The 25543-nt window shown below is 34.3% G+C and overlaps 1 protein-coding gene across 8 annotated transcripts in view; it reads left to right on the top strand.

Annotated features, from left to right (window-relative positions):
• The window catches only part of cdh8 (cadherin 8), a 435086-nt gene that overhangs the window by 363244 nt on the left and 46299 nt on the right, over positions 1-25543 (top strand). For all 8 annotated transcript variants that reach the window (XM_087261647.1, XM_087261652.1, XM_087261649.1 and 5 more), the window contains one exon: positions 19489-19608. In XM_087261647.1, the coding sequence (XP_087117773.1) occupies positions 19489-19608 (120 nt within the window). The remainder of the gene's footprint in view (positions 1-19488; positions 19609-25543) is intronic.

The raw sequence follows: 25543 nt of genomic DNA, 5'->3' as shown, positions 1-25543 counted from the left end.
TATTTTCCTAAATGTATGTATATTCATGCATCCTTTCATTTTCCTTTTAGTCCCTTTATTTATCAGAGGTCGCCACAGTGCAATGAACATTTAACTTATTCAGCATGTTTTACACAACGGATGCCCTTCCACCTGCAACCCAGTACTGGGAAACACCCATACACTTTTGTATTCACACACATACAGTAAGGCCAATTTGGTTTTGTCTTTGGACGTTGGGGGAAACCAGAGCACCCAGGGGAAACCCACACCAACACGAGAAGAACATGCAAACTCCACACAGAAATACCAACTCACCCACCCGGGTTCTGAACTAGCAACCTTCTTGCTGTGAGGAGACAGTGCCAACCACTGAGCCACCTTGTCGCCCCAATGTGTGTATATTTAATGCTTAAAATGTTGTTTCATTAAAATTATAAAACACCTAGGAATTCTGTGTATTTCCAACTTGAATGTCTATAACGGTCAATTTGACCTCATGCATTTTAGATTTTCACTTACATCTGAATATGTGTGCCTCTGTTCATAACTTTATAATATCAGAAACAAACCTTTGCCTCAGACTAGCCTTTCAAAACAACATACACACTGCTGTGAAAACACTTTGCTCCCGGGCTTGCTACTTAAAGAGGTGCATTATATATAAAATTGTATATATACAGTTGAATTCTGTACTACTGAATTATTAGTCCACCTTTTTTCAACACACTTCTAAGTGAAGTTTTTAAGCTAATAGGGTATATGCCGAGCTAGTGTTGTTCCCATACTGATAAACTTCCGGTGACCTGTTATTGTGAGTTTTTTTTTCCATTTTATACGGTTCCTTTTACAGCATCAATGATGTAATGTAATTAAAATACAATGATTAAAATAGACTTTGGCATTCATTTAGTTGTTCAAGCGTAAAACAAGACAAAAAGCCTTTTACCTGCACGTGCCTGTCAGAATCGACACGCTACCGCAGAAGCTCCATTGAAAATACTGGGGTAAAATAGATGTTCATATTATAACGACATGGCAGGGAAAATATAATTTAATGCAGTGCTTCTTGCACAATCTGACACCCACTTTATATTAGATATCACTCAGCCAGTGAAGATCGCCGATTTTGCAATGGCATTCAGTTCACAAGAAGCGGTTAACCCCGGTTACTGGCAAATTAAAGGTCCTATTAGCATGCTTTGGCATGTACCCTATTTTGAGAGAAGCACATGATACTATTTATCTCAGCTGGTCTCTCACCCTTAATCAATAAAAATCAAATCAGATTGATCCAATCCAACTATAAATAGACGATTTACCCTACTGCCTTATCTTCGTTTTGGAAGAATCCCCCCTTCCACCCCATCTCCTCCTTTTCCTTCTTTACTATGGAAAGTTCTCAAGACCTACCTGATCTTGGACCCCCTTACATGTTAAAAGACCTGGCAGGAGCCCTGGGCTCAATTATCTCTGAGCTCTGGGTTCTCTCCCGGGACAGCATGCTAATAGTGTCTAAGCATCTGTAAGTGTGAATTCTTGAAACATAATAGTTTTAATAGCTCATTTCTAATAACTGATTTCTTATATGACATGACAGGACATAATATATTACTAGATTTTTGTCAAGATACTAATGTTCAGCTTAAAGTGCAATTTAAGAGCTATAGGTTAATTAGGTTAACTAAGCAAGTTAAGGTAATTAGGCAAATCAGTTTATTATGGGTGTTTGTTCTGTTGACAATTACAAACATATATTGCTTAAGGGAGTTAATAATTTTGACCTGCTGCTTTTATTCTAGCTGAAATAAAAACAAATAAGACTTTCTCCAGAAGAAAAAATATTATAGGAAATACTGTGAAAAAATTCTCCCTCTGTTAAACATCATTTGGGAAATATTTGAAGAAGACAAAAAAATTACAGGAGGGCTAATAATTTAATTTCATTGAATGGCCACTATGGTCATTGTAGTAGTATTAGAATTCTGGAAGTTTCACTGTTAAGCAAGTCACACGAAAGAGCAATATTTAAAGTGCAAAATCGTATTTACCAGTTTTCACTTTTTAAACAAAATCCAATGTTTTGAGCGTGAATGTGAATGAACAGCCGTTATGAGGACCGATCAGGTGGACAGAGTTCTAGATGAGGCTCTTTTATTATTTATAGTCTCTCTCTCACTAAGCCTCTCAGCAACATTCATGTCCCTTGATAAACAACACAGAGGAAACACCCTTTTCAATTATACCTCCAGCTGTAAATCATGCAGGAATGAGTGGCGGCCCGAAAATTACACCCTTCCGTATGACAGGCGGGGGAGCACACACCTTGATATCCTTCTCCTGCTGATAGCTTTTAGCATTTGTCGTAAATGTCCACCTGTATCGACAACGAGACAAGCATTGCTGTTATGAGTCTAAATTGGCCTCAATCCAGCATGTTTCAGCGGACTCTAGTGGACATTTTCACTCGCTTGCTGTACATGATTCACAGTTCTAAGCCGAACCTATTATCCCTGCCGGTTGGCTTAGGCCGCAATTTGAGGAGAATGATGGCTCTTTGATGAGAGCCTTCAAGGCTTGTAATACACGTCTGAGCAATGCATTTCAATCATGAGGGTCAACTTGACTCTCATCGTTTCAGCTGCCAGTATGGGTTTGTTATTGTAATACTTATAATGCATCACTGGTCAAACTGACTCTTTTGGCTTTTTTGTAATCTTTTCCCAAAAATGGGTGCTTTTAAAATTGAACATTAAAGTAGTAAAAATTGAAAAATAATGAACATGGGTCCAGACTAGCACTGGCGCCCCAAGTTCTGCAGATGGTGCCACTGGCAGGGGGTCATTACAAAGAAAAAAATTGAAGAAATAAAGAAAAACCAATGGTAACAGTCACATTGCTATTGTTTTGCAAGTGCAATTAAAATCAACTGCATATTTCATAGTGTCATGGATGATTCAACTGCATTTTATTCAGTTAATATTTGCAATATTTTGCCTGTTTATCATTTCACTGTGCAACTAATGGATTGCTGTTGTATATTTGAAGAGTTCAGTCTGTAGGTTCCAAAGAATAGGTTATTTTCAAAGCCTTTAAAGTGAAGGCATTAAGGCTAAGATGCTTATTTTAGGAGAACATTTTAAGTAGGCACTTAGAGGTTTTTTCATTTGAACTATTCTTTTTTTCCATAAAGCAGCTTTATCTTCTAGTATGTGTACTGTACCTCTTATTAACTACCTTTAAAGAGCCCCTATTATGGGTTAAAAAAAAAAAAAAACCTTCCATTTAGTGCGTAACACAGCTCTAAGTGAATGAAAATATCCAGCTGAGGTTTAAATCTGAAAGTGCACCATGTTTAAAAATATGTATTTTTTTCATAATATTATTATAATATTAATAATTATAATATTTAACTCAGAGTTGTTTAAAAGATTCATCGTTCTGGATCTTTTGCCTGTTCGTATTGACGTTGACACAAGACTATAACAAATATTGCTGGATCCAGTAAAACGTGACCGAGCCTTTCCCTTCAAACACTAGTAGAGTGCGGGTGTGTGCACTGGGACTGATCACGACTGAAGATGAGTGAACATTAATGAGTAAACGTTCTGGTGATTAAAGCGCGAATCTACCCTGCAATGAGGGATTCGTCGTCCATTTGTTAAAGAAAGGATCGAAAAGATGATTGATGCATGGGAACTTTATCAGTACACAGATCAGTTTCCTCCTCCATTTCACAAGAGTAAGTAAGTGTAATTAAAATGGTTGCCTCCTTGTTTTCTCTTGCTTATATGTGTATTTAATTGTGTTTTGTTACTTGCAATCTCTCCACGTGGTTTGTATTGTATCTAGGTAACTTTTGATATTCATATATCACGTATAAAGTCATGTTGAAAATGCAACACGTGCCACTTTCTTTGAATGTATTTGTGAGTTGGTGATCTTCTACCGTTTGTCGTTGCTATGGCCCTTATTAGCTGTTCCTAAACATGTCCTGCAGTCAAGCTTCAAAATATTTCAGTTTTTGCCACTGTGTGGATTAATAGTGAATGTGGTGGATGTTACTTTAATGCGCTCCTGCATTTGATCACACATATAACGTTACTCTGCACTCTGGCTACTTCAATAATGTTGATAAGCCGTGATGGGCATTTCTATAGACCGGGTCATTGGACCAATGACTGCAGTTTAGCCTCACACAAAGGAGAGGTTTGGGAGCAAACGAATCACTGAACAAATTGCATGGGAGTCACTGGGATTATTAGGTAAAAATTAATGCATATTATAAGACAATGACTGTTGTTGGAGAACCCCAAAACCTAAATATCACGTTTTTAATGTTTAGAGGCTCTTTAGGTCTGTCTACCAGGTTGGCATAGCTAGGAATGCACACAAAAATGTAAGATTTTTTTTTGTTTGATTTAATATCACATATATATATTTTTTTTTTTACTCTAAGTATGAAAATCACAATTCTTATTTATACTGACAAATAAACACACAGAAGACTGACCACCCGCTCCACTTTGCATTGTAAATTACAGCATTTTGTTTCACATTTCGCATGTTGTGAAAAGATCTGTTGTCTTAAGAACATTTGCATGCATTTTTTACCTTTTAAGTGAGCCTTTTATTCTTTTATAGCAGAGTTTATGATTCACATATAATATTTAACAGCGCTTCGACAGATTAAACAACCCACTTCAGTCAATGACAACAGACATTCTTAATCTTTCCTAATGGCAGAAAAGAAAGGAGTAAATGCAATGACTAATATGTTATAAAAGCTGTCTATTAAATGTGGAGAACTTAAATCCCAGTGCACCTTGTTTTAAATTGCATGTAAAAGAAGCATGTAATATTGCTAGATATTTAATTATAAAACTGTTTTATGTGTCGAAAGGCAGAATACAAATGTTTTTATTAAGTATTAAGATGGTATTCTAGGTTATGTTTTAGTCTTGGTAATGTTTACAGTTATGCTTTAATTCACTCAGCAGTAGATAGGTTATTAGTTTATTTTTGTGTGTTATGGTTATTGTTTGGAGGAAAAATGGCTTGGACTAGGTGATTAAGTAGCAATTTCAGTAAAGGGATGCCTAATCTGGAAGGGGTGTCATATTTAACAATAAAAAAAAACAAAAAATATTACTACAACTCTAGGTTAACCCTACAAATATCCAAAAGGAGAAAGTGTTGTTTTCACTGACTCTACCCCTCTCAACACACCCCCAGCTATAATGCAACACTGACCATGATGCTTCCATAAAAGTACAATTACTTGTTTCATGTACAGAACTACACATTTAAAGTAAAAGTTTATTTTGCAAACCTGCGATTCTTTTGTAAATCACAAAAGAAGATATTTTGAAGAATGCTAGTAACCAGAGAACTGACAGTAGCCACTGATGTCTAAATAAATTTTAAATCTGAAGGTCAAATATTTGGTTTTCAACATTCTTCATTTTTTTTTTACTTATTATATTTTTCATTTAAAAGAAGGAAGAAACTCATCTAGGTTGTAGAGTGAGGAAAATAACGTTCATTTTTGGGTGAATTATGCCTTTCAAATCTAAGAAATAGTTTATCAGAATGTATTTAGAGTTCTGTTCTGTTGTGCACCATCTGTTTGAAGTGCATGTGCAGTCGGACGCTTGCTCAATGAAGTCTTTAAAGTTTAATGCTAGCTGTCAGAAATACAGGACTACTACTTCACAGATAAGGATACAACTGTGAAATGTAAGTTATGCAGCAAGTAAATCTCAAATGCTTTAAAGAATAAACAGTACGCATCTGCAAAACTGGACAAGCCAAATTGAACTTAAAAGTATTAGCCTAGAGTATGTGTTGTTTTATAGTGATTAATGTAAAATATTCTTATGTATAAAAACTTTTAATTACACTGAGGGGTTCTTACACTATATGTTAACATATGCAAGCAGGGTGGATAGTTTGCGTGTAGAGTGTGCAGATTGCGCAGAACTTATTATTTTAAAATCAAATGTGTTGTCTTTTATTTCCATTTGTCAATTAAAATTGGGTTTAGTAATTAAACTGTAATGATATTATTAAAATATTGGAAAATATCAAATATCTAAGCCAAATCTATCTTCCCATTAGGAATTATAAAACTGTCTGTAAATAATATACTTAAATTATAATGAAAGTTTATATTCAAATTTAGTCTACATCTAGAATGAATAAGGTTGACTGGACTAACAAATACAAATCTAATCATTTAAAGTTGGGTTAAAGTTTGTACAGTTGAGTCAGAATTATTAGCCCCTCTTTAAAGTATAGTTTATAAGTTTAAAGTATATATATATATATATATATATATATATATATATATATATATATATATATATATATATATATATATATATATATATATATACATATATATATATATATATATATATATATATATATATATATATATATATATATATATATATATATATATATATATATATACATATATATATATATATATATATATATATATATATATATATATATATATATATATATATATATATATATATATATATATATAAAACTATATATTTGTGTTCAGGGGTGGCTAATAATTATGACTTTAACTGTAAATGTATTTTGTGCAAACCCTTTTAAAAGAACAGGTCATTGTTTTATTTAATTTAATTTTATTTTATTTTATTGTATTTTATTTTATTTTTAGTCTCCAGTGTTATATAACTCCTTTTGGTGCCACATTCTGAGGCCATTTTGATTCTGAAAGTTCCAATAGTGAACCCATTCCAGATGCTCCAGATTCGGCAGATGACATGAGTAAATAGCTTTCAGCAGGAAGCTGAGTGGTACCATGATGGGATAGCCATTTTTCCAGCCACGGCTCCTGCCTAGCTCAGCTGCACACCCAAAACAAGCCCATTTAAGCCACAGAACCACTCATTATCCCAGATCTGTTTGCCTGACAGTGCTTTGAAATGCTAGAAACTGTGAAGAATTTCTTTGAAAGCAGGAAATATGTGGCATGTAACATATGCCATTTACATTTTTTACAGCTTATATTTTTATTGATCAGAAACTAGATGTTGGCCTGATGTCTCGATGTTTGTAATTGATTGCATTTCAAGAATTCATCTCAAAGACAAGAAACCTCTAAAGACCGTTGTGGAATTTTGCCAGCTTCATCACTTTTGGTTGCCGCATTGATAATATCAGTCTCAGACCTCCAGCAGTCCATTCACCGAATGTCTGATGCACACAAAACTGGCAAGCTCTAATCTGATTGGCTGACTTTTCTTTATTTCCTAGAGGAAATAAATCAGGGACGAACTTGGAAACAAAGTCATGTTTACAAGACACCTGGTTGACTCAACAAATGTTTGAGGGTGAAGTTATTTGCTGGATCTGCCAATGTTGTCTAGCTAGTGAAGATTGTTGTTTAGCTAACTGGGCAAACATGAGTATAGTGGCAAAATACTCCCTTTGTTTTATGATTACATCCTGGAAATTGCTTATTCTGTGGGATGCACAATTGCTAGTTAGACATTTTCAAAAATGTGAAGTGTGTGTAGGGTGACAAAAAATATCTAGATGTCTTTCTTTGATTGGATTGTCATTTATACACACACAATTAAGCATGGACTGGTATAAGTTTCTGATGGTATGATGACCTTGAATAAAAAATACCAATTCACTATGTTGTTATTAAAATAAGTTATTTTTAAATGTATGGATAAAATAATAATAATAATAATAATAATAATAATAATAATAATAATAATAATAATAATAATAATAAAAATAAATAAAAAAAATTCTCCTTTGAACACAAAATATTTTATTTAAACATTTATAATATTTTGGAACAGTAAATGTCAGGCTAAATATTTCAATTAAAATCATTGTTTTTTTATTAGTGTCAAAACTTACAGATTTCTTTACAACACATAATAAATAATTAAGAAAAACCTTAAATATACCTTAGGAACATTATAATAGAATATTTAGTGGTTTTAAAACCTTGACTTTTTCAAACTGTGGTACATCTTGAAACCGGCTATTATCCCATGCCTACACACAACTGGTTATTAAAACATTGTTTTCCTTTTTTTATGTTTTATTTTTCTATCAAATGATTATTCTTCATCAACTGTTAAACACTAGAACTGTCGTTTGCCTTTTAACTTTATTATATATATATAACCCATACAACTATACTACTCCTACTTTTCCTAAAAGTGCATATTGCATAATGTTAATTTCTTTCTAACATTGATATTTATAAAATTACAAAACACAAAAGAGATCTGGGTATTTCTACAACGAATGGCTGTAACGGTCTAATTGACTAAATACATTTTCGCATTCGCTACATTTCCTGTTCCTTTTGATATGTGTGTCTCTGTTTCCTAGTTGTTGTTGTTTTTTTTAAATGCCTCTCAGGCAGTATGCTTGATCTGTCTGAATGGGGAAACATCAAATTCTCCAAAACTGTTTGCGAAGCTTACGATTACATTATATATTTGGAATGACCATTAAAATAAGCATAAGACTCATAAGTTTTGTTTCTAAATGTTCAAAATGTTTGAGTCAAACAAAATCGGGATTTTTTCAGGGTGCCCAAGCTAATGCGCATGCGCACTCAAAAGGATCGAGATCACGACACCAACCTCATTTATGGCTGTGTTACACATTATCATTCTCAGGATAATGCTTTGTCAGATGGATCTGGGACCTCATGTACGAAGACTTGCGTGGAAATCTTACTAAAACATTGCATACGCACAAAGCTGTGAATGTGCGTAAGCAGAAAAAATTTCAGATGTATGAAACACTGCGTACGCCGAATCTCACGCATATTCTTTTGTACATCTGAATGAACGTGAAACTGAGCGCAACATGCACGAGCACAAAACCCCTCCCTGCCTCCTCCCCCGTATGAATATGCTAATGACTATGCTAATGGAAAAACCCAACGAAAAAGCAATGTCAAAAGCAAGCAAAAAGAGAAACTTTGAACAGAATGTGAATTGGAGGTGCTGCTTTCGGAGGTAGACCGGAGAATAGCGGTGTTATTTGCAAGTTTGTTCTCCGGAATTAACAACAAAAGAAAAAAATAGAGTGGGAGAGTTTAGCTGATGCGGTCAACACAGTTGGGTCTAAACATCGCACTGAATGCATTAAAAAAAATGAAATAGTGTGGTTTATATCTGTAAAATGTTGCAGGACGCTTAACAGTCTCAGTGGTGCACTCGTAAGACGCATGTGATCATGAATTGACACATTCGAGCATGAACTCGGCTCGAATCCAGCGTCTGATGAACTCTTTCTTGTTTTTTCCCCCGCTGCATATCAGATTTTGCCAACTATTTATCACGAGAAAGACAAGTAGGAATCATCAATAAGTTCATATCAATAAGCATCATATTTTATTTGCACATTTATTGAATGGAAATGTTTCTGATTCACGCATGCAAATTCATCTTCAGATAGTGTCTTTATAGCAATGTGCGTGCGGTAGATCGCTCAGATTACATTGGGAAAACAGGCGACTGCTGCAAATTGTGCTTTAATGTTTAGCTGGTCAAATGTATGGTATGGAAACCTTATATACCTGCTGAACCCGTCTCATACAGCTGCCATTGCAAGGCTCAGACACTTTGAAGAGAGGAATTTAACACAACTGCCTCTAGGAGTCGCCAATGGAATAAAACAGACACGCACAAAAAATGTGCGTACGCCTGCCAGAAAGCTGCCGTGAAGCTGCGCACATTCCCACGTTCAGTTCATTGTTAGTAAATCCAAACGTGAGCGATTCTGAGCGTGAAACCTGGCGTATGCAAAGTTTTTGTGCGTACGCAGCGTTGATACATGAGGCCCCTGGTCTTCCGACGTAATCCACAACAGAAATTATAGTGACTAAATAGTCGCTGCCATGTTTTGACAGGATAGACTGTACCACGTGTTGCTTTTACACAGATTACAAATCATCCAGAAGTGCACTTGGTTCATTTAAAAACACAGATTTCAAGCTTCATGTGGATATATTTCTTATGTCTGTGAAGTAAGTATTCACTGAGATTTCAGTGTTGGTTAACCACATTAACCAGTAAAAAGCACACATCTGGTCCAAGATTCTCCCCTGGAGAATTGACCTTTACACTTTTCCCCATTCAAAACTGTACGAGTGACATGTCTTGTGGATTCTATAGTCTGCTTTTCAATACCTCCGACATATCTTTCAAACTTTCAAAAATATTTTTACCGCGGTAAAGAAAAATGTGCTTTCCTGCTTGCCTCATTATCATGGATACGGTCTAGTAACTAATGTTCAATGTACAATTATAGGCTATTTAATAAGACTCATGATCATTTTAGGGTAACAACTTACCCTATGACAACAGACATTTAAAACATAATTCAAAACACTCAGTAGGAGCTTTGAATGTACATTTTATGTGACAAAAATTCATTTCGCTTCAGTCTATTGTTTGGTCAGCTGCTATATTCTAGTAGCTATAGCATTTTGGTAGTTCTAGTGTTAAATGTCTTCAAAAACGAAAAAAGTTCAGGTTGTATGCTAAATGTTTTAAAAGCTAGTCAGTATCATAAACATAATATGATTATTGATAATTGCTATCATACCCATAACTTTATTAAAATAGCTTTTGCTTTGTTTATTGTAATTGATATCATTTACACATTGAGTTAAATAGTACTGGATTTTTTCACATTTTGGCAAGGTTTTCAGATTAAATGATGACATAAAAATGCCAGCAAAACTCTGAATATCACTTAGCATTAGCAACACATCTACAGGAGAGCCTGGTACATCCTCATTTAGTTGCAGTTCACTCCTTATCATTGAAAAATTCTGAACACTCGGTCACAGCTGAAGCCAAGATAGTGATGTATGTGTGCTTTGAGCTATATCACGTAGAGACCACAACATTTAAAGAGCTTCGCTCAATCGAATGAAATGACCTGACAAGTATAATATAACTTTCCTACTTCCAATTGATTCACACCATTCGGTAACTGCTAGCGCAGAGTGTGATCGTGCTAAAGCTACTGCGGATATGCCAGCGGATAATGATGCCACCGCAGACAGGACCACAGAGAAGCACAGCATGGCCCTGGGCTATAGGAGCAAAAGCACTGAGATGTAAACAGCTTGGAAGTGGCCTGGCCCGAGGACATGCAGTGGCCTGCTCGGGGTGATGCTTTCCCCCATATTCCTCAGTGACTTCATGAATATACATGAAACCTCTGTCGTGCAGGGGAGCCGAGTTGGCGATGCGCAGACACCTATCTAACAGAGTACATTCTACTCTCCCAAATCTCTTCCATAGCTCAGCTGACAATAGCGCACTTCAGTGTTTATCCACCACCCACCCGAAGCTGGCTTCATAAGGAGGTTTGGTATTGATTTTCCTTCACTGCATCCATGTATGCAGTAAGTACAAAGAGCAGTTTCCCTTTATTTTTTCATTAGGCCCAATGCCCCAGTGCAGTGTTTCAAGCATGCAGTTGACATTTCTCCAGACACAAATACGATTTTTATGGCTGTTCTGTTTCTGATCCTCAAACAACCCCCATGGATGGAAGGGTTGTGAAGCACCCTTGATTTCCCGCAACGCAATGGAAGAAATGGTAAAATATTTTTACCATATTATTTGCATCAAGCAAGCCAATTTTTATATCTGAATGTGTCAGTGAAATTTCAGCTATTTGCAAGGATTTTACTAAAAGGCAACCCTATAAGGCCTTGTTTACACTAATACATTTTAGTTTTAAAACACATAACTTATGCTATGGTTACAGCTTTTGTCCACACTACCCAGAACTTTTCAACCCCCAAAAATGAAGAGTTTTGTAAACGATGTAAAGGCCGTTTCCATATTAAAATGCTGGTGCTCTTTATCAGTGTGGATGGAAATCTAAAAAAATGTCATCAATATTAAGTACATAACTAGTTCAAACTTGAATTTTTTTTTCTTGTAAGTTTGAAAGGGATAAACTCCCAAGAATAAACTCCAGATGATAAATCTTCAAATGGAAAAGTACTTTATCAAGTCATTCCTATTACCCTGGCTACGTTGTTTCACCATCTTAACAATAATATGAAAACATAATATAAAGGCTTTTCATCACTGTGGATCGGTCAACGCCTTAACAATTTTACAAAAGGGGGGGGGGGGGGATTGGGTTTGGGAAGATTGATTAAGGTGATTGTTCGTAGGTTGCGAGGTGACCATTTTCTCAGAGGAACAAGCTGACAACATTGGTGTCACTCTTATACAAGTTTTATTTATGGAAAAAACTATATAGCACTGCAGTGATTGGGTGTTCTGTGTTTGCTCTGAGAAAATTATTCTATCGAAATGTTTATTCCATACAAAGTATGAAACTGATTGGTCAGTTCTTGTCACGTGACTCGCTGTATGTTTGCAGCATTGGGTGCATCTGAAAGGCACGAGTGTGTCATGCCGCACCCCTACATTGGAAATAACGAACTTGATGAACTCTAGAAAAGACCGCCGTCATTTGCGCTATTTAGCAGTTGATCATTTTGCACAGACTTGCTGGATTTACCTGATTTGCTGACGAATGGGTTGCTGATTCATTCCATGGCAGTTTGCGGGTCCTTCACAGGGCCTTTTAGCAAAGAAACTTTTTTTCAAAGACGCCTGTTTCTTACTCATTTTGCTGCTTGCGGGTGAAATTTAGGTGCTCAAGTGACCAAGATATAGGCAAAGGAATAGTTATTTTTTTAAATAACATATTTTTCAAAATATAGATCTTTCAGACACAGATAATAAATAAAACAGAAATAACTAATGATTTCTGTGCTGCCCGGTACCAATTGATTCACAGACTGGTACCAGTCTGCATCCTGTTGGTTGAAGACCACTGATATAAAGCACTGCCTCTTTTTAATTTGAAACTAACAACTTAAACCTTTGAAAAACTAAACTTAAACAACTTTTCCGGCAGGTGCTTTAGGCTCCCTAGACAAAAACCAGCAGACTGAGGAGTAGCTTTTCCCCAGCGCTGTCTCCCTTTTGAACTCTGCCCCCCACTGACTTTTTTGCCCTCCCTCATACACTCCCACACTCTCCTCTTAACTTATACTTCTCATAATCGCTGCACTGTTTAATATTCACACATTTAAAGTTGTACATATTCATTGCACTTTGTTGCACTAATTTATCTTAAATTGTACACATCCACTGCACATAAACATTTGTAATTATGTTCATATCTATTTGCATATGTCGGATTAGTAATAGCAAACGGTACATATTTTCATCTATCGCAGATCTCGGATCATAGTTAATACAGCCTAATGTTCATAATACATCCATCTGTAGATATTACCCATAGTTTTTCTATAATTGTACTTATATAATTATAATATATATAATTGCACTTATAACTTTTACTATTTTGTTGCCTTGTACATGTGTAATGACAATGAAGTTAAATATGATCTATTTTTAACTTAAACATAGCAGACACTCTTAACTTAACTGCCTCCTTTCATTTTCATTGAAAAGTATGAAACATTATGCTTACTGTGGGATTTTGACAAAATGTGCTTAATGTTAGGCTAGATATGCATACAATAAAGATTATTAGAGGAAACGAATGCTGAAACACAAAATGCCTGTCTTTTTTGCTGAATGTCAATTTTAATAATTAATTAAGATTATTAAAATAATGATTGACAATCAGTGTAGGTGATTACATAAACTAACAATGCTTTGGTGTTTTGAATCTATTGCTTGTTTTCATGTAAAATGTTTTATATTATACACAAGATGAATTATATTTCATGTTTAACAACTATAGAGAGATGAGATCCAGTGGCAGATCCTTGATGGACTGGCCCACATGTGCTGCTCTTTCCTGGCGAGGTGTGCTCAGAGCTCCCGCTGACTGCCTGGAGCTCAGACGTCTGCAGCAACTTTCAACGCATACCAGAGTGCATATATGGTCATGTGATGCATGTTTTGTGTGGACAAAGACCTTTTCAGAAATGCTAGAGGAAATGCCAGTGTGGACAATTATCATTTTCATTCAATTTATTTTATTTTATTTTTTACTAAAATGCATCAGTGTAAACATGGCCTAAGATAACCCCTCTTTTTTAAAAATGTACCTTTGTATAAATGTTTTTTGAAGACATACGCTCTGTGTTTTTTTTTTTTTTTTATGAAAATGTTTTAATTGGAAAATATTTCAAATGGCATACCACATAAATCCTTTAGTCTATCTTGATTATAACAAATATAAGTATTTAGTTCTTCTAAAGATAACTTTAACAGTGTTTATTTTCCTTTATCACTTCTTTTTGTGCTGAAGAATTCATTTGAGGTTTCAATTTCTTTATTTGTACCACATTTTCATGAGACATATTTCAAAGCAATTTTAGAAAGAATGTAAAACATATTTGTAAATTAGCAGATTTTATGTTTGACTTCTTCATTTATTTATGCTTTTTAATTGCATTTCGGGACCTTGATCTTTCCTACAACTAATGTTGATGTAGAATTTTTTGTAGAAAGTGACTTTTATTGATATTTTAAATAGTTTGAATGAGATATTGTCTGGAATGGCTTTGTAAATTATGGTACAATATGCCAAAAAAAAAAAAAAACTGACAATAAACTGACTGTACTATTAGATTTCTGTATACATACTGACAAAGCATTGTTTCAAACTACTGAAATGCCAGTACAATAACTTTGTGTAACTGCACAGTTGAACTTTCAACAACAAAAGTCAACAGAGCAGAAATAAAGTTTTCAAAATGCAATTCATGAATCAGAATAACAATGAATCACAAAATTTGGAAACTATTAGTTAACTGTTATTGTGTATTATTGGTGTAATGTGTTTAGCAGAGGTTACAATATCAAAATAATGTCCATATATCAAATTCTATCAAACTAAAAAAGTTCTGTTGAGCTCTCTATGATCATCAATCATCATCAAATGTGATCAAGAATGAGTTTTACAAATTTAAAACATTTTTTTTTTTTTAACAGTGCATGTTAATGAATTACATACATTTTACCGTCTTTACTTTATCAACACAGGCGCATGCCAGTATAAATATGAATAAAGACACTTCAACCCTGGTTTGTGGACCTTAAGTCAGGTTTATTTTGTATGTTAACATAATGAATATCCATACAGCAGTGGATATTAATGTGCATCCTGTCACATGTGCATGCAAAAACCGTGCAAAGTTAAATGTATGCGCTCTGTGTGTGTGTGTCTATGTGTAAACTTTGGAACATCTGGACATTGTGTGTGACTCACCATTCCTATTGACTCATTAACTCCACAACAAACTCATCAAATAATCATTGGGAAAGTTCTTATTGTAGTATTTCTCACAAACATTACGTGAGATCTGCCTCCTTTATGTCTTACACATAAAGGGCACACTCTGACAGGCACATGGGAACGGTGGGTGGGGGCACAAAAACAGCTACATTGTGTTAAGCAGAAAATTCCAATACTCTGAAAGCTATAATGAATGAACTGATGGGTGTCTTGAGCTAAAACTTTACAGACATATTCTGAAGACTCAAAATAATTATCTTAGATCTCGATAAAGACGTAAAATATGTGCCCTTTAAAAAATTTAAAAGTTTATTTTCAGGATTTAGAGTGTGTGTCATATAAGGTCCTCTCTGGTGCTGTCATCATGTTACAGGTGGTAGGGTCATCTAGAATCTAGAGACTGCCTCTAAACTGGAGCTGGCATAATCTCTGGTTACCTCAGGATGGGTTTCCCGAGTTCGAAACAGAAAGCAAACAGAGATAGCCTCCTCATATCAAGTTTCCGCCAGTGATCACCACCCAAGGGTGTCACCGACCGGTACCCACGAGTCTTGGATGTGACGGTGCAATGCAAGGACAGGCTAATCTATACTGATTTGGAGCTCAGCCAGTGGAAGGTTCCTCTAATCCCTCATTCTTTTTATCAGAGGAAGAGAGGCGAATTTCACTTCTGCACAAGAGGGGGGAAAGGAGCTATTTCATGCCTCACTGATTCCACTGTTTTTTATAATGGTTGTCTTTTCTTTTTTTAGGCCTTATTTAATATGCTGCATAACTGCATTCTGTGAAAAAATGCTGTACTGTATTATTTTTTTACATTATTATTATATTTGTGCTGCTAGAGGTGGTGGGATGCTGTAAAGACACATTTGCTAATTAGCACATTGGCCCTTAGTTGTCCTGTGTTAACACCATTGCTCTTTCCTGGAAAAAAGGAAGTCATTAATAAGCCATTATTAATGTAGCATTCATCCTTTTATTTGCATTGCAAAGTTAAGACATTCATTACAAAATTCCATTACATTGTTTTTAGATGGCGTTCCTCTCCCTGCCAAATGAAGACTGAGCCCGAACTTGAAGCTCTACAGTAGTAAAACAGATTAAAGACCATGAATGCCTGTTTGGAAGGTGTGCTTGATGTTTCTGCTTTGAGTTTTTTATTTTTATTTTTTCATAACAGCTGTCCGGTACACAGGAGCTAGAGGAAGAGACAACTGTGGTATCAAGCAGCTTTCAGTGCTCGACAAGTCAACAGTAATGTCTTTATTAATCTCTCTGCCTCTAAGGCAGCTTTGAGAGGAAACGCTGAGTAAATAAAGAGGAATATTTCAGTCCTGGATAAAGATAAAGGGATTGCTTTTATCTAAACATGAATCAGCTGTCTTACGCAAAGGGAGCCATAGAGTACCTCCCCAGGGCCGTGCGGAAAAAGAGATCATATACTGTTAGCAATGTTTGGGATTGAGATAAGGAGACTATTGTGTCATCAACGTACACATGCATTTTCAGAACACAAACACTGATATTCATGGCTAATGTAATTAAAGCGTTTGATAACACAGAGCAGTATGTGAAGATCCTGTTGAGTGAAAGGAAGTAGTGCTTGTCAGGTAACAGATATCCAGTGGGGTGAATCGCTCATATTTCCCTCATCATGTTTCACATGTAGCCTTTGTACAATATGTGTACACACTCAAGGATTTAAACTGAAGTCAAGCAATGAGAAAGTCAATCTCAGTCTCATGTCTGACACATTTATTTTTTATTTTTTTAAGCACATGTATCTCTGTCCACTGGCGAGACTTCTCATGTAATGAATACTATTTATTTATTTATTTATTTATTTATTTATTTGTTTGTTTGTTTGTTTGTTTGTTTTATATAGTATTTATTTATGTATACAGTTATCATCTGTAGCTTGAAAATATATCAGTTTGGCCATAATTTAGATATTAGGTTAATAATATATAATGGCAGAAGTCCTTACTTTCGTTCCACAGAAAGGCTGTCATTTGACATATCTGCTTGTAATTGTATAATTAACTTTTAATATACTAATAATTATTTAATCATTTAAATTTGTGTAATTAAATTCACATTGTAGCCTACTTTTTGCACATGTCCTTAATGTCTTTATACTGTGATAACTATAATGTGTTGTTGAGAGTTGACCAAATATGTCAAATATTTGAAATATTCACTGTTAATTTTACATGAATAACAATAGGTCACAATTTATTTTAAAGGTCCCCATGAAGTTAAAATAACCTTTTTTAGATGTTAGTTTCATTCTGTTAGTTTTAAGGGTATCTATTAGCTAGTGTGCGTTAAAACAATGAAAAAAAATCATATTTAGATTATGTAAAACTGATATCTAAAGCTTGCAGTTTGTCACTTCCACTTAAATCGATCAACAAATTTCTTCACCTCATACTTCAGTTTCTCATTAAATCTTGACCAAATGCTCATTTCTATCTGAAATGTCCTGTCCTCATTTGCTTTTCATTTGATGTGCTTAATCTCACTGGCAGAGCTGTGATGAAAATAACACTATTGGCTGTTTTTTGTAAAAGTGAACATGCACATGCATCTATATGTCCCACCCTCTTTTTATTATTTCAGTTGAGATTATGTCAATCATTGAATAACAATTCATATTTTAAAGTGCTTCATCTCACTTTTAAGGTACAATTTTCGCCATTAACAAACCTAAGACTTTTATCTCAATGAACTGCTAATTTGCTGCTTATTAATAGTTATTAAGGTAGTAGTTGTGAAAATTGGTACTTAAAGTAATGGGTTTTATCCCCACTTGTTCCTTTGAGAAAATATTGTTTCCACCTCACAGATTTGCTATATTATTGTAAGTTACAGAGTGGAATTTATTCAAATTTGAATAAAAAATATATATAATAATATATAATAACATATATGTTCGATTTTTTTAATTTAACATTTGATCACTCTGGGATATGTTGTGGGACAAGCAAGTGCAGTAAAAAAAACCTATTAATACTCTGTTGCATGTTTCAAAACACAAAAAGAAAATCTGAGTTGACATCTCAATGTTTTTTCTTCACTTGCTTTCCTGCTTACTTGTAAACCATGTAACTAGGTTTTGTTCATTCAGTATTACTCTTTGTGTTGCTCTTATCTACAAAAGTCAGACAGAGGATGACAAATATGAGGTTAGAGTCTTGATAAAGTGATATTTGTACACATTAATACCAGGTGAAAATAGTGATGCATTTTGGCTGTCCACTTATTATGTTCAAATAACTGAAAAATTCATGTTAATATTTTTTTAGGCTAAAACAGGAACTAAGACATTTGAAAATAACTATCTATTAAGTCATGTTTTTTAATTCACTGTGTTAGTACTTTTATTTCATGTTTTCGTTTTTCGCGGCTTTCTTTCAATGATGGTTTGCTTACCTTATATTACCTCATTTTTACCAGAGTGCAGACGTGAGGACTTGCTCCAGGGAGAGGTGGAAAAATGCCTTGACTTAGGCCTGAATGCACACCCCAGTCCTCACAGTAGACAATTTTCCTGCTGTTTCCGACAGCTCCAGATACCTGTAGCTGAAGCACAAGCACGCTTGCTGGTCAGGCGCTTACCAAGCTGTCAGAGAACCGTAGAACATGCTTTACAAACAATTACCACACCATCTGCACTGTCAGTGAGCTGTTTAGCATTAGCGTCTCCCTTTCTCTCCCACTCTCGCTCTCTTTTTGCGCTTCTCTTTTCTCCTCTTTCTTCTGAATTCATCCAAGCCATGGGTTAATGAAGAGGAGGTTAGGAGAGCAGCACGGATTGTTTGTTTGTCTGACTTTTCTTCGTTTTGATCTTGTTAAGGCCTGGAGCTGTGATGTTTTTCATCGTGGAAGTCTCACAGCTTGAGCGAACGCTTTTGCACATCTGAACAACAAAACACACTTTTATGAGTTTATTCCAGAGAATCTCTTACACCATGGCCAGGGGTGTTATTGAAACATCGGTAGGGCGAGAGAGAGAGAAAAAAAAACAATGTTCACAAAGAAAACAAGTTCAGAACGTGGATGCAGCGGTGCGGTAAATGGAAATAATTGATTTATTTGTTCATTGCAAGTCATTTTTGTTTATTGAAGATGATTGTTTTCTCTTCTGCTATGCAGGTGCATCAGTGACAAGAGTAACGGCAAGTGATGCGGACGATCCGGTCTATGGAAACAGTGCCAAACTGGTCTACAGTATTTTGGAAGGCCAGCCGTATTTCTCCATCGACCAAACCACTGGTAAGTTAGACAGATTGTTATTAGCTGTAATGTCCAGATCTTTGTGAATCATTGGAATTGTGCAGCATCATTATTTTGCTTTGCTTTTATCTTTATTACAGATGTACAGTCACAGTCAAAATTAATAGCCCCCCTAAATTATTAGCCCCCTCTGTATAAATATTTTTTTCATTTTCAAATCATCCAAATGATGTTTAACAGAGCAAGGAATTTTTCTCAGTAATTCCGTTAATCTTTTTTCTTCTGCAGAAAGTCCTAATTGTATAATTTTGGCTAGAATAAAGTAGTTATTTATTTTAAACCATTTTAAGGTAATATCATTAGTCCCTTAAGCTATTTTTTTTCCGATTTTCTACAAAACAAACTATTGTTATAAAATGACTTGCTTAATTACCCAAACTTGCCTAATTAACATAATAAACCTAGTTAAGCATTTAAATGTCACTGAATACTAGTATATTGAAAAAATCTAGTAAAATTGTATGTACAGTTGTCATGGTAAAGATAAAAGAAATCAGGGTAACACTTCATGATATCTACATACTATGAATCATCTATTAAGCATTAGCAAACAGTTAAGTCATAATTTGATTAGATTTTGGTAAGCAGTTTATAACTGCAGATACAAATGCTCTGCTCTTCACTTACAAGCACATTAACAGTTGAAGTCAGAATTATTAGCCCCTTTTTGAATGATTATTTTTTATTATGCCAAATGATGTTTAATAGAGCAAGGACATTTTCAGAGTATGTCTGATGATCATTTTTCCTTCTAGAGAAAGTCTTGTTTGTTTTATTTCAGCTAGAATAAAAGCAGTTAAAAAAAAACATTAAGGTCAAAATTATTAGCCCGTTTAAGCTATATATTTTTTTTTTCGATAGTCTACAGAACAAACCATTGTTATGCAATGATTTGCCTAATTACCCTAACCTGCCTAGTTAACCTAATTAACCTAGTTAAGCCTTTTTAAATGTCACTTTAAGCTGTATAAAAGCGTCTTAAAAAATATCTAGTAAAATATTATGTACTGTCATCATGGCAAAGATAAAATAAATCAGTTATTAGAAATGAGTTAATAAAACTATTATGTTTATAAATGTGTTGATAAAATCTTTTCTCTGTCAAACACAAATTGGGCAAAAAATGAACAGGAGGCTAATAATTCTGACTTCAACTGTATGTAATGTGCTTAATGATTGTATTTGCATACTTTTTTTCATGAATAAATTAAATATTGCATCATTTACAAACCAGTTATTTGAGAGAAGTTGCTGATTTAAAGAATATTCATAGTGCGTAAGTAATTAATAAACTATTCAAATTGACATTTATAATTCCTATTATTCAGGCATATATTAATCGCTAATTTCTATGTTAATAGATGCTTCATTAACTTAACTTTGTACAGTTTTGTGACCTAATCTAAAGTGAGAACTGTTCATGCTTTGTAAATCCCTTATAAATGACAATTAAAGGCTCAGTTATGTTCTAAACTGGAAATTTAAAGATACACAAACACTTTTCATTTTAAGATACACAAATAAAACTGTATCAAATGAAAAATAAATCTTCATAATTTTATGTGAAGTAAAATAACTGTACAGTTTAAACATGGCTAAATAACATTGAAATGTTGTATTGTAATATATTAACAAATTATTATATTGTTATTGTTTAATCAAATTTTATGTTATATTTTGACACACCTGTTATTCTGCAATCTTTAAACTTTTTTAGATAAGATTCCAAAGATTTGTTCATTTGATACTGAGCAATTAATTTAAATTTTTAAGGCATGAATAGTCCTCACATTAGATTAGGTCACAAAACTGGATGAAGTTGAGTTAATAAAGCATTTAATAAAACATACGAATGAACTTTTAGTGTATGCCTGAATAATAATATATAAGGGCAGCACGGTGACTGAGTGGGTAGCACAATCGCCTCACTGCAAGAAGGTCACTGGTTTCTGTGTGGAGTTTGCATGTTCTCACCGTGTTTGCGTGGGTTTCCTCTGAGTGCTCCGGTTTCCCCTACAGTCCAAAGAAATGTGCTATAGGTAAATTGGGCTAAATTGTTCATAGTGTATGTGTGTGACTGGCAGTCTATGGGTGTTTCCCAGTGATGGGTTGCAGCTGAATGGGCGTCCGCTTCGTAAAACATGTGCTGGATACAATAGCAGTTCATTTAACTGTGGCAACCCCAGATTAATAAAGGGACTAAGCCGAAAAGAAAATGAATGAATAAATGAATTATATATAATGTTAATTTGAATATTTTCTTAAGCATGTACTAACTCATTCTGGATGATCTTAAAAACCCCAACTACTCTTAAATACAAATGGATTGTAAATAATGCAATATTTCATTTAGTCAGGAAAAATAATCTGTAACAAAGTATGAAAGAATAATGGGTAACACTTTAGGTCACAATTTACTGTATTACCAACTATTAACTAACACTACTAGCTTAATAAACTACTAGATAACTATTTATTAATAGTTAGTAAGGTATAAGTTGTGTTTACATTTTGGGTAGGATTAGGGTAGCAGAATAAGAGCATGCTTTATAACTACTAAAGAACAGTTAATGACTTAATAATAGGTAGGTAATAAACCAGTAGTTAATAGCATGAATTGTGACCTAAACTAAAGTGTTACATACTAATCATTAAGCACATTTTAAATTTGCTTGTAAGAGCATTTGTATATGCAGTTATAAACTGATTATTACCATCTATTAGTGGAGAGCTAATGCTTAACAAATAATGAATTCACTACTTTATAGATCATTCATAATGTGTAATTATCAAGTGTTAACAAAATCAGTTTTTAAAACTAATTTTGAAAAAAAAATCTTTCCGATGAACAGAAATTGGGGAAAAACGTGTACAGTAAATGGGGTCTAATTATTCAGGAGTGCTAATAATTCTGACTTTAACTGTATATGGTGAATCGTATTCCAAGATTAATTTTAGGCATTAGGTTATTCATTATTATTATTATTATTATTATTATTATTATTATTATTATTATTATTATTATTATTACTATTACTATTATTATTATTATTATTATTATTTATAATCATTGTTATTATGATCATCATTACTGCTGGCAGAAAATAAATTTTAAACAAAGACCAAATAAACAAGATCATTTTACCTGAAGGACACACGCAGACGCTGATTTTGTTCTGTAATAGCGCACAAAGCAATTTGCGGCTTCTGATTTAAATGACAGGGCTATCTTTGAATTCCATCTGCATTCTGCTTCCTTTTCAACCTTGACTTTGTTTTTTCCCTAATTGCATTTTCAGCTGACTTGTTAACAGTGTGTCTGTAAGCAACATGATTAAATAATGGTGAAATTACATTAATAAGCAATGAGATGGAAATGAACAGCTCGTAATTTGGAAAAAAATAAAACGGCACACAATAAACAAGTCCCGTCCAAATTGTATGTGCATATTAAACAAACAGACTTTAAAAAGAACACCTTTTCTGATTTATAACCCCATGCATTTCAATTTTCTCTGAGAACGCAAATGGTCGAGAGGAGGTGTGAAAACCTAAACTAGAGTGCCGTGTGCATGATTTTCCTGATTACCAAACATGTGCAGATGGCTTATTCAAGTGAGCCAGATGTTTTAATGAATGTTAATGAAAAATAAGAGGTAAAGGGAAAACAATCATTAGAAACCGTTTGACACATCCAACACCTCGTAGGAAAAGAGACACACTTGATAAATAAGTAAACATCATGCACTATTTCATTACTTGCTTAATGGCATGCAAAAAAGCAGGGGGAAACAATCAAAAAAATCAAAGTAAATCTCCAAATACCTATGGAAATGAATTGTTTGTGTTTCCTCGCTTCCATGATCATCAGGAATTCATTTGAATATATAATGATAAATCAGGATGACAATTGAATGAGTACTGCAGTGTGAGAGCATCATATTCAGTGTTTGACGCACACACACAGACACAGCTGTATCTACATCTCATGCAGCTCTGTGTTTCCATAGTCCTGTTGACAATCAGAGCACTTCACCTCTAAAAATGCACCTTTTTAGTTTGCTTAAATTAGTGTGGTCTGTTGGTTTCCATGACAGAACAAGAAACAAAGACATGTAAGTGCAGCATGAAAAGTCTAGCAGACAATGCATGCGCGCTGTGAATTATTCATGGGTAATGGAACCAGAGCCGGGCCTAAAACACACTTACCTTTCTTCCTGTCAAATGTCTTTGTTTCTTTAGATCATTGCTTCTGTTATTTTCTAATATTTTTATTATAATACATACACACACACATATATATGTATATATATATATATATATATATATATATATATATATATATATATATATATATATATATATATATATATATATTATGATGATCACTTGCACATGGTTAAGGCTCATTATTAATCTGTTCAAAGTTAAAAAGAAAGTGCCAACCTCTGCTATATACGCGAAGATATATTTTTTAAAGAATCTCAAACTCTTGTAAAGCAAGCATCGCTTTTCGTCCAGTTTCTTCACGCAAGGAAACTGGAGCATGCAAGCATATAAACACTCGCGTGCACAGCTGATGCCCTCATCAGTGAGAGTGAGTGAGAGTCTCTCTATGCGCGTGATCATCCTCTCATTCTCATCCTCTCCGCTTTCGGGATTCAAACTATTTTGTCAAACTCTCAGTTTCATTGTTAAACTTTGCTTTTAAGAAAACTACAATTTAAAAATTATTTTCAACCGGCCAAAGTGGCTAGTTGGTGTGGTTGTCTAACCTGCCACAGCTGTAAGCTTCCCCCATTAGGCGGGTTGGTGGGTGTTAATGTCAAGCCCTGATTATTTGTAATAAGTTAGGTTCTTTAATACATGTGATATATGTACTGTACCTTTAATTTTACCTCCTTAAAGAAAACCATTAAATCGGTATAAATACAGCACTACAATATCACTTACTAGCATACCTGCCAACAAATCTCTGAAAATGCAGGAGACCGGGGGGAGGGGGTGTTCGTGGGTGTCCGGGGGTGAGGTCTCTGAATAACACTGTTGAGAACCGGACAGGATGCAGCGAGTTTTGTGCATTCACTGCGATCGGGAACTGTACTAAAGTTAGCAACCCGGGGGTGTTTACATTCTGTACCAAAAAGGAAGGGGGATGAAATTACAGGAGTTTTCCGGAAGAAATAAAAAACAGGATGGTTTTTTCGAAAATTGGTCTGAAATACGGAAGACTCCTGGGAAAAATGGGAGTGTTGGCAGGTATTCCTACCAGTTTAATAATGATTTGATCAGCTGTAGTTAGAAATCAGACTGTTAAAATCTTTTAAGCCTAAGGACTTATTGTGCGGTTCTGTCGCTATCTTGTGGATAGAAAACATCAACCGTCTTTGGTCTACTCCGTGGCAGGCTAATGGTCAGTAACGAGCTCTCTCAGATGTTGTAAATATTTAAAAATAGGCACTATTCTTATAAATAAACTGCAAAGTTGCAATCTAAGCAACTACATTCTCGACTAAAAATCCTCAAAAGTACAACATGTTACAACAGCAGTAATATTTGTCAAACTGTAGAGTGCTTGTTGCTAACTGAATGTGGGCGGAGTGATAAACAAAGTTGAAGGGTGAAGAGGCCTTTGTGTGCTGTTACTGACAAAATATTGCACAGCTATCAGCCTATCAGATTCAAGAACCAGACTGAACTGTTGTATTTATATACTGTATATATATATATATATATATATATATATATATATATATATATATATATATATATATATATATATATATATATACAATACAGTAATTTAACATACAGTAGAAACCTGATTGATTGTCTAAGATTAAATGTCTATGAAGATTTTTAGTCATCCAAGTCATTAAATTTATTGCAAAGCATATTTTTCTGTTTATTCAAG

This window comes from Danio rerio, chromosome 7, assembly GCF_052040795.2.
Source record: "Danio rerio strain M-AB ecotype USA chromosome 7, GRCz13ab, whole genome shotgun sequence".
In the NCBI taxonomy this organism is placed as follows: Eukaryota; Metazoa; Chordata; class Actinopteri; order Cypriniformes; family Danionidae; genus Danio; species Danio rerio.
The sequence above is the reverse complement of the archived record's forward strand: the minus strand, read 5'-3'. Positions and strand labels throughout refer to the sequence as shown.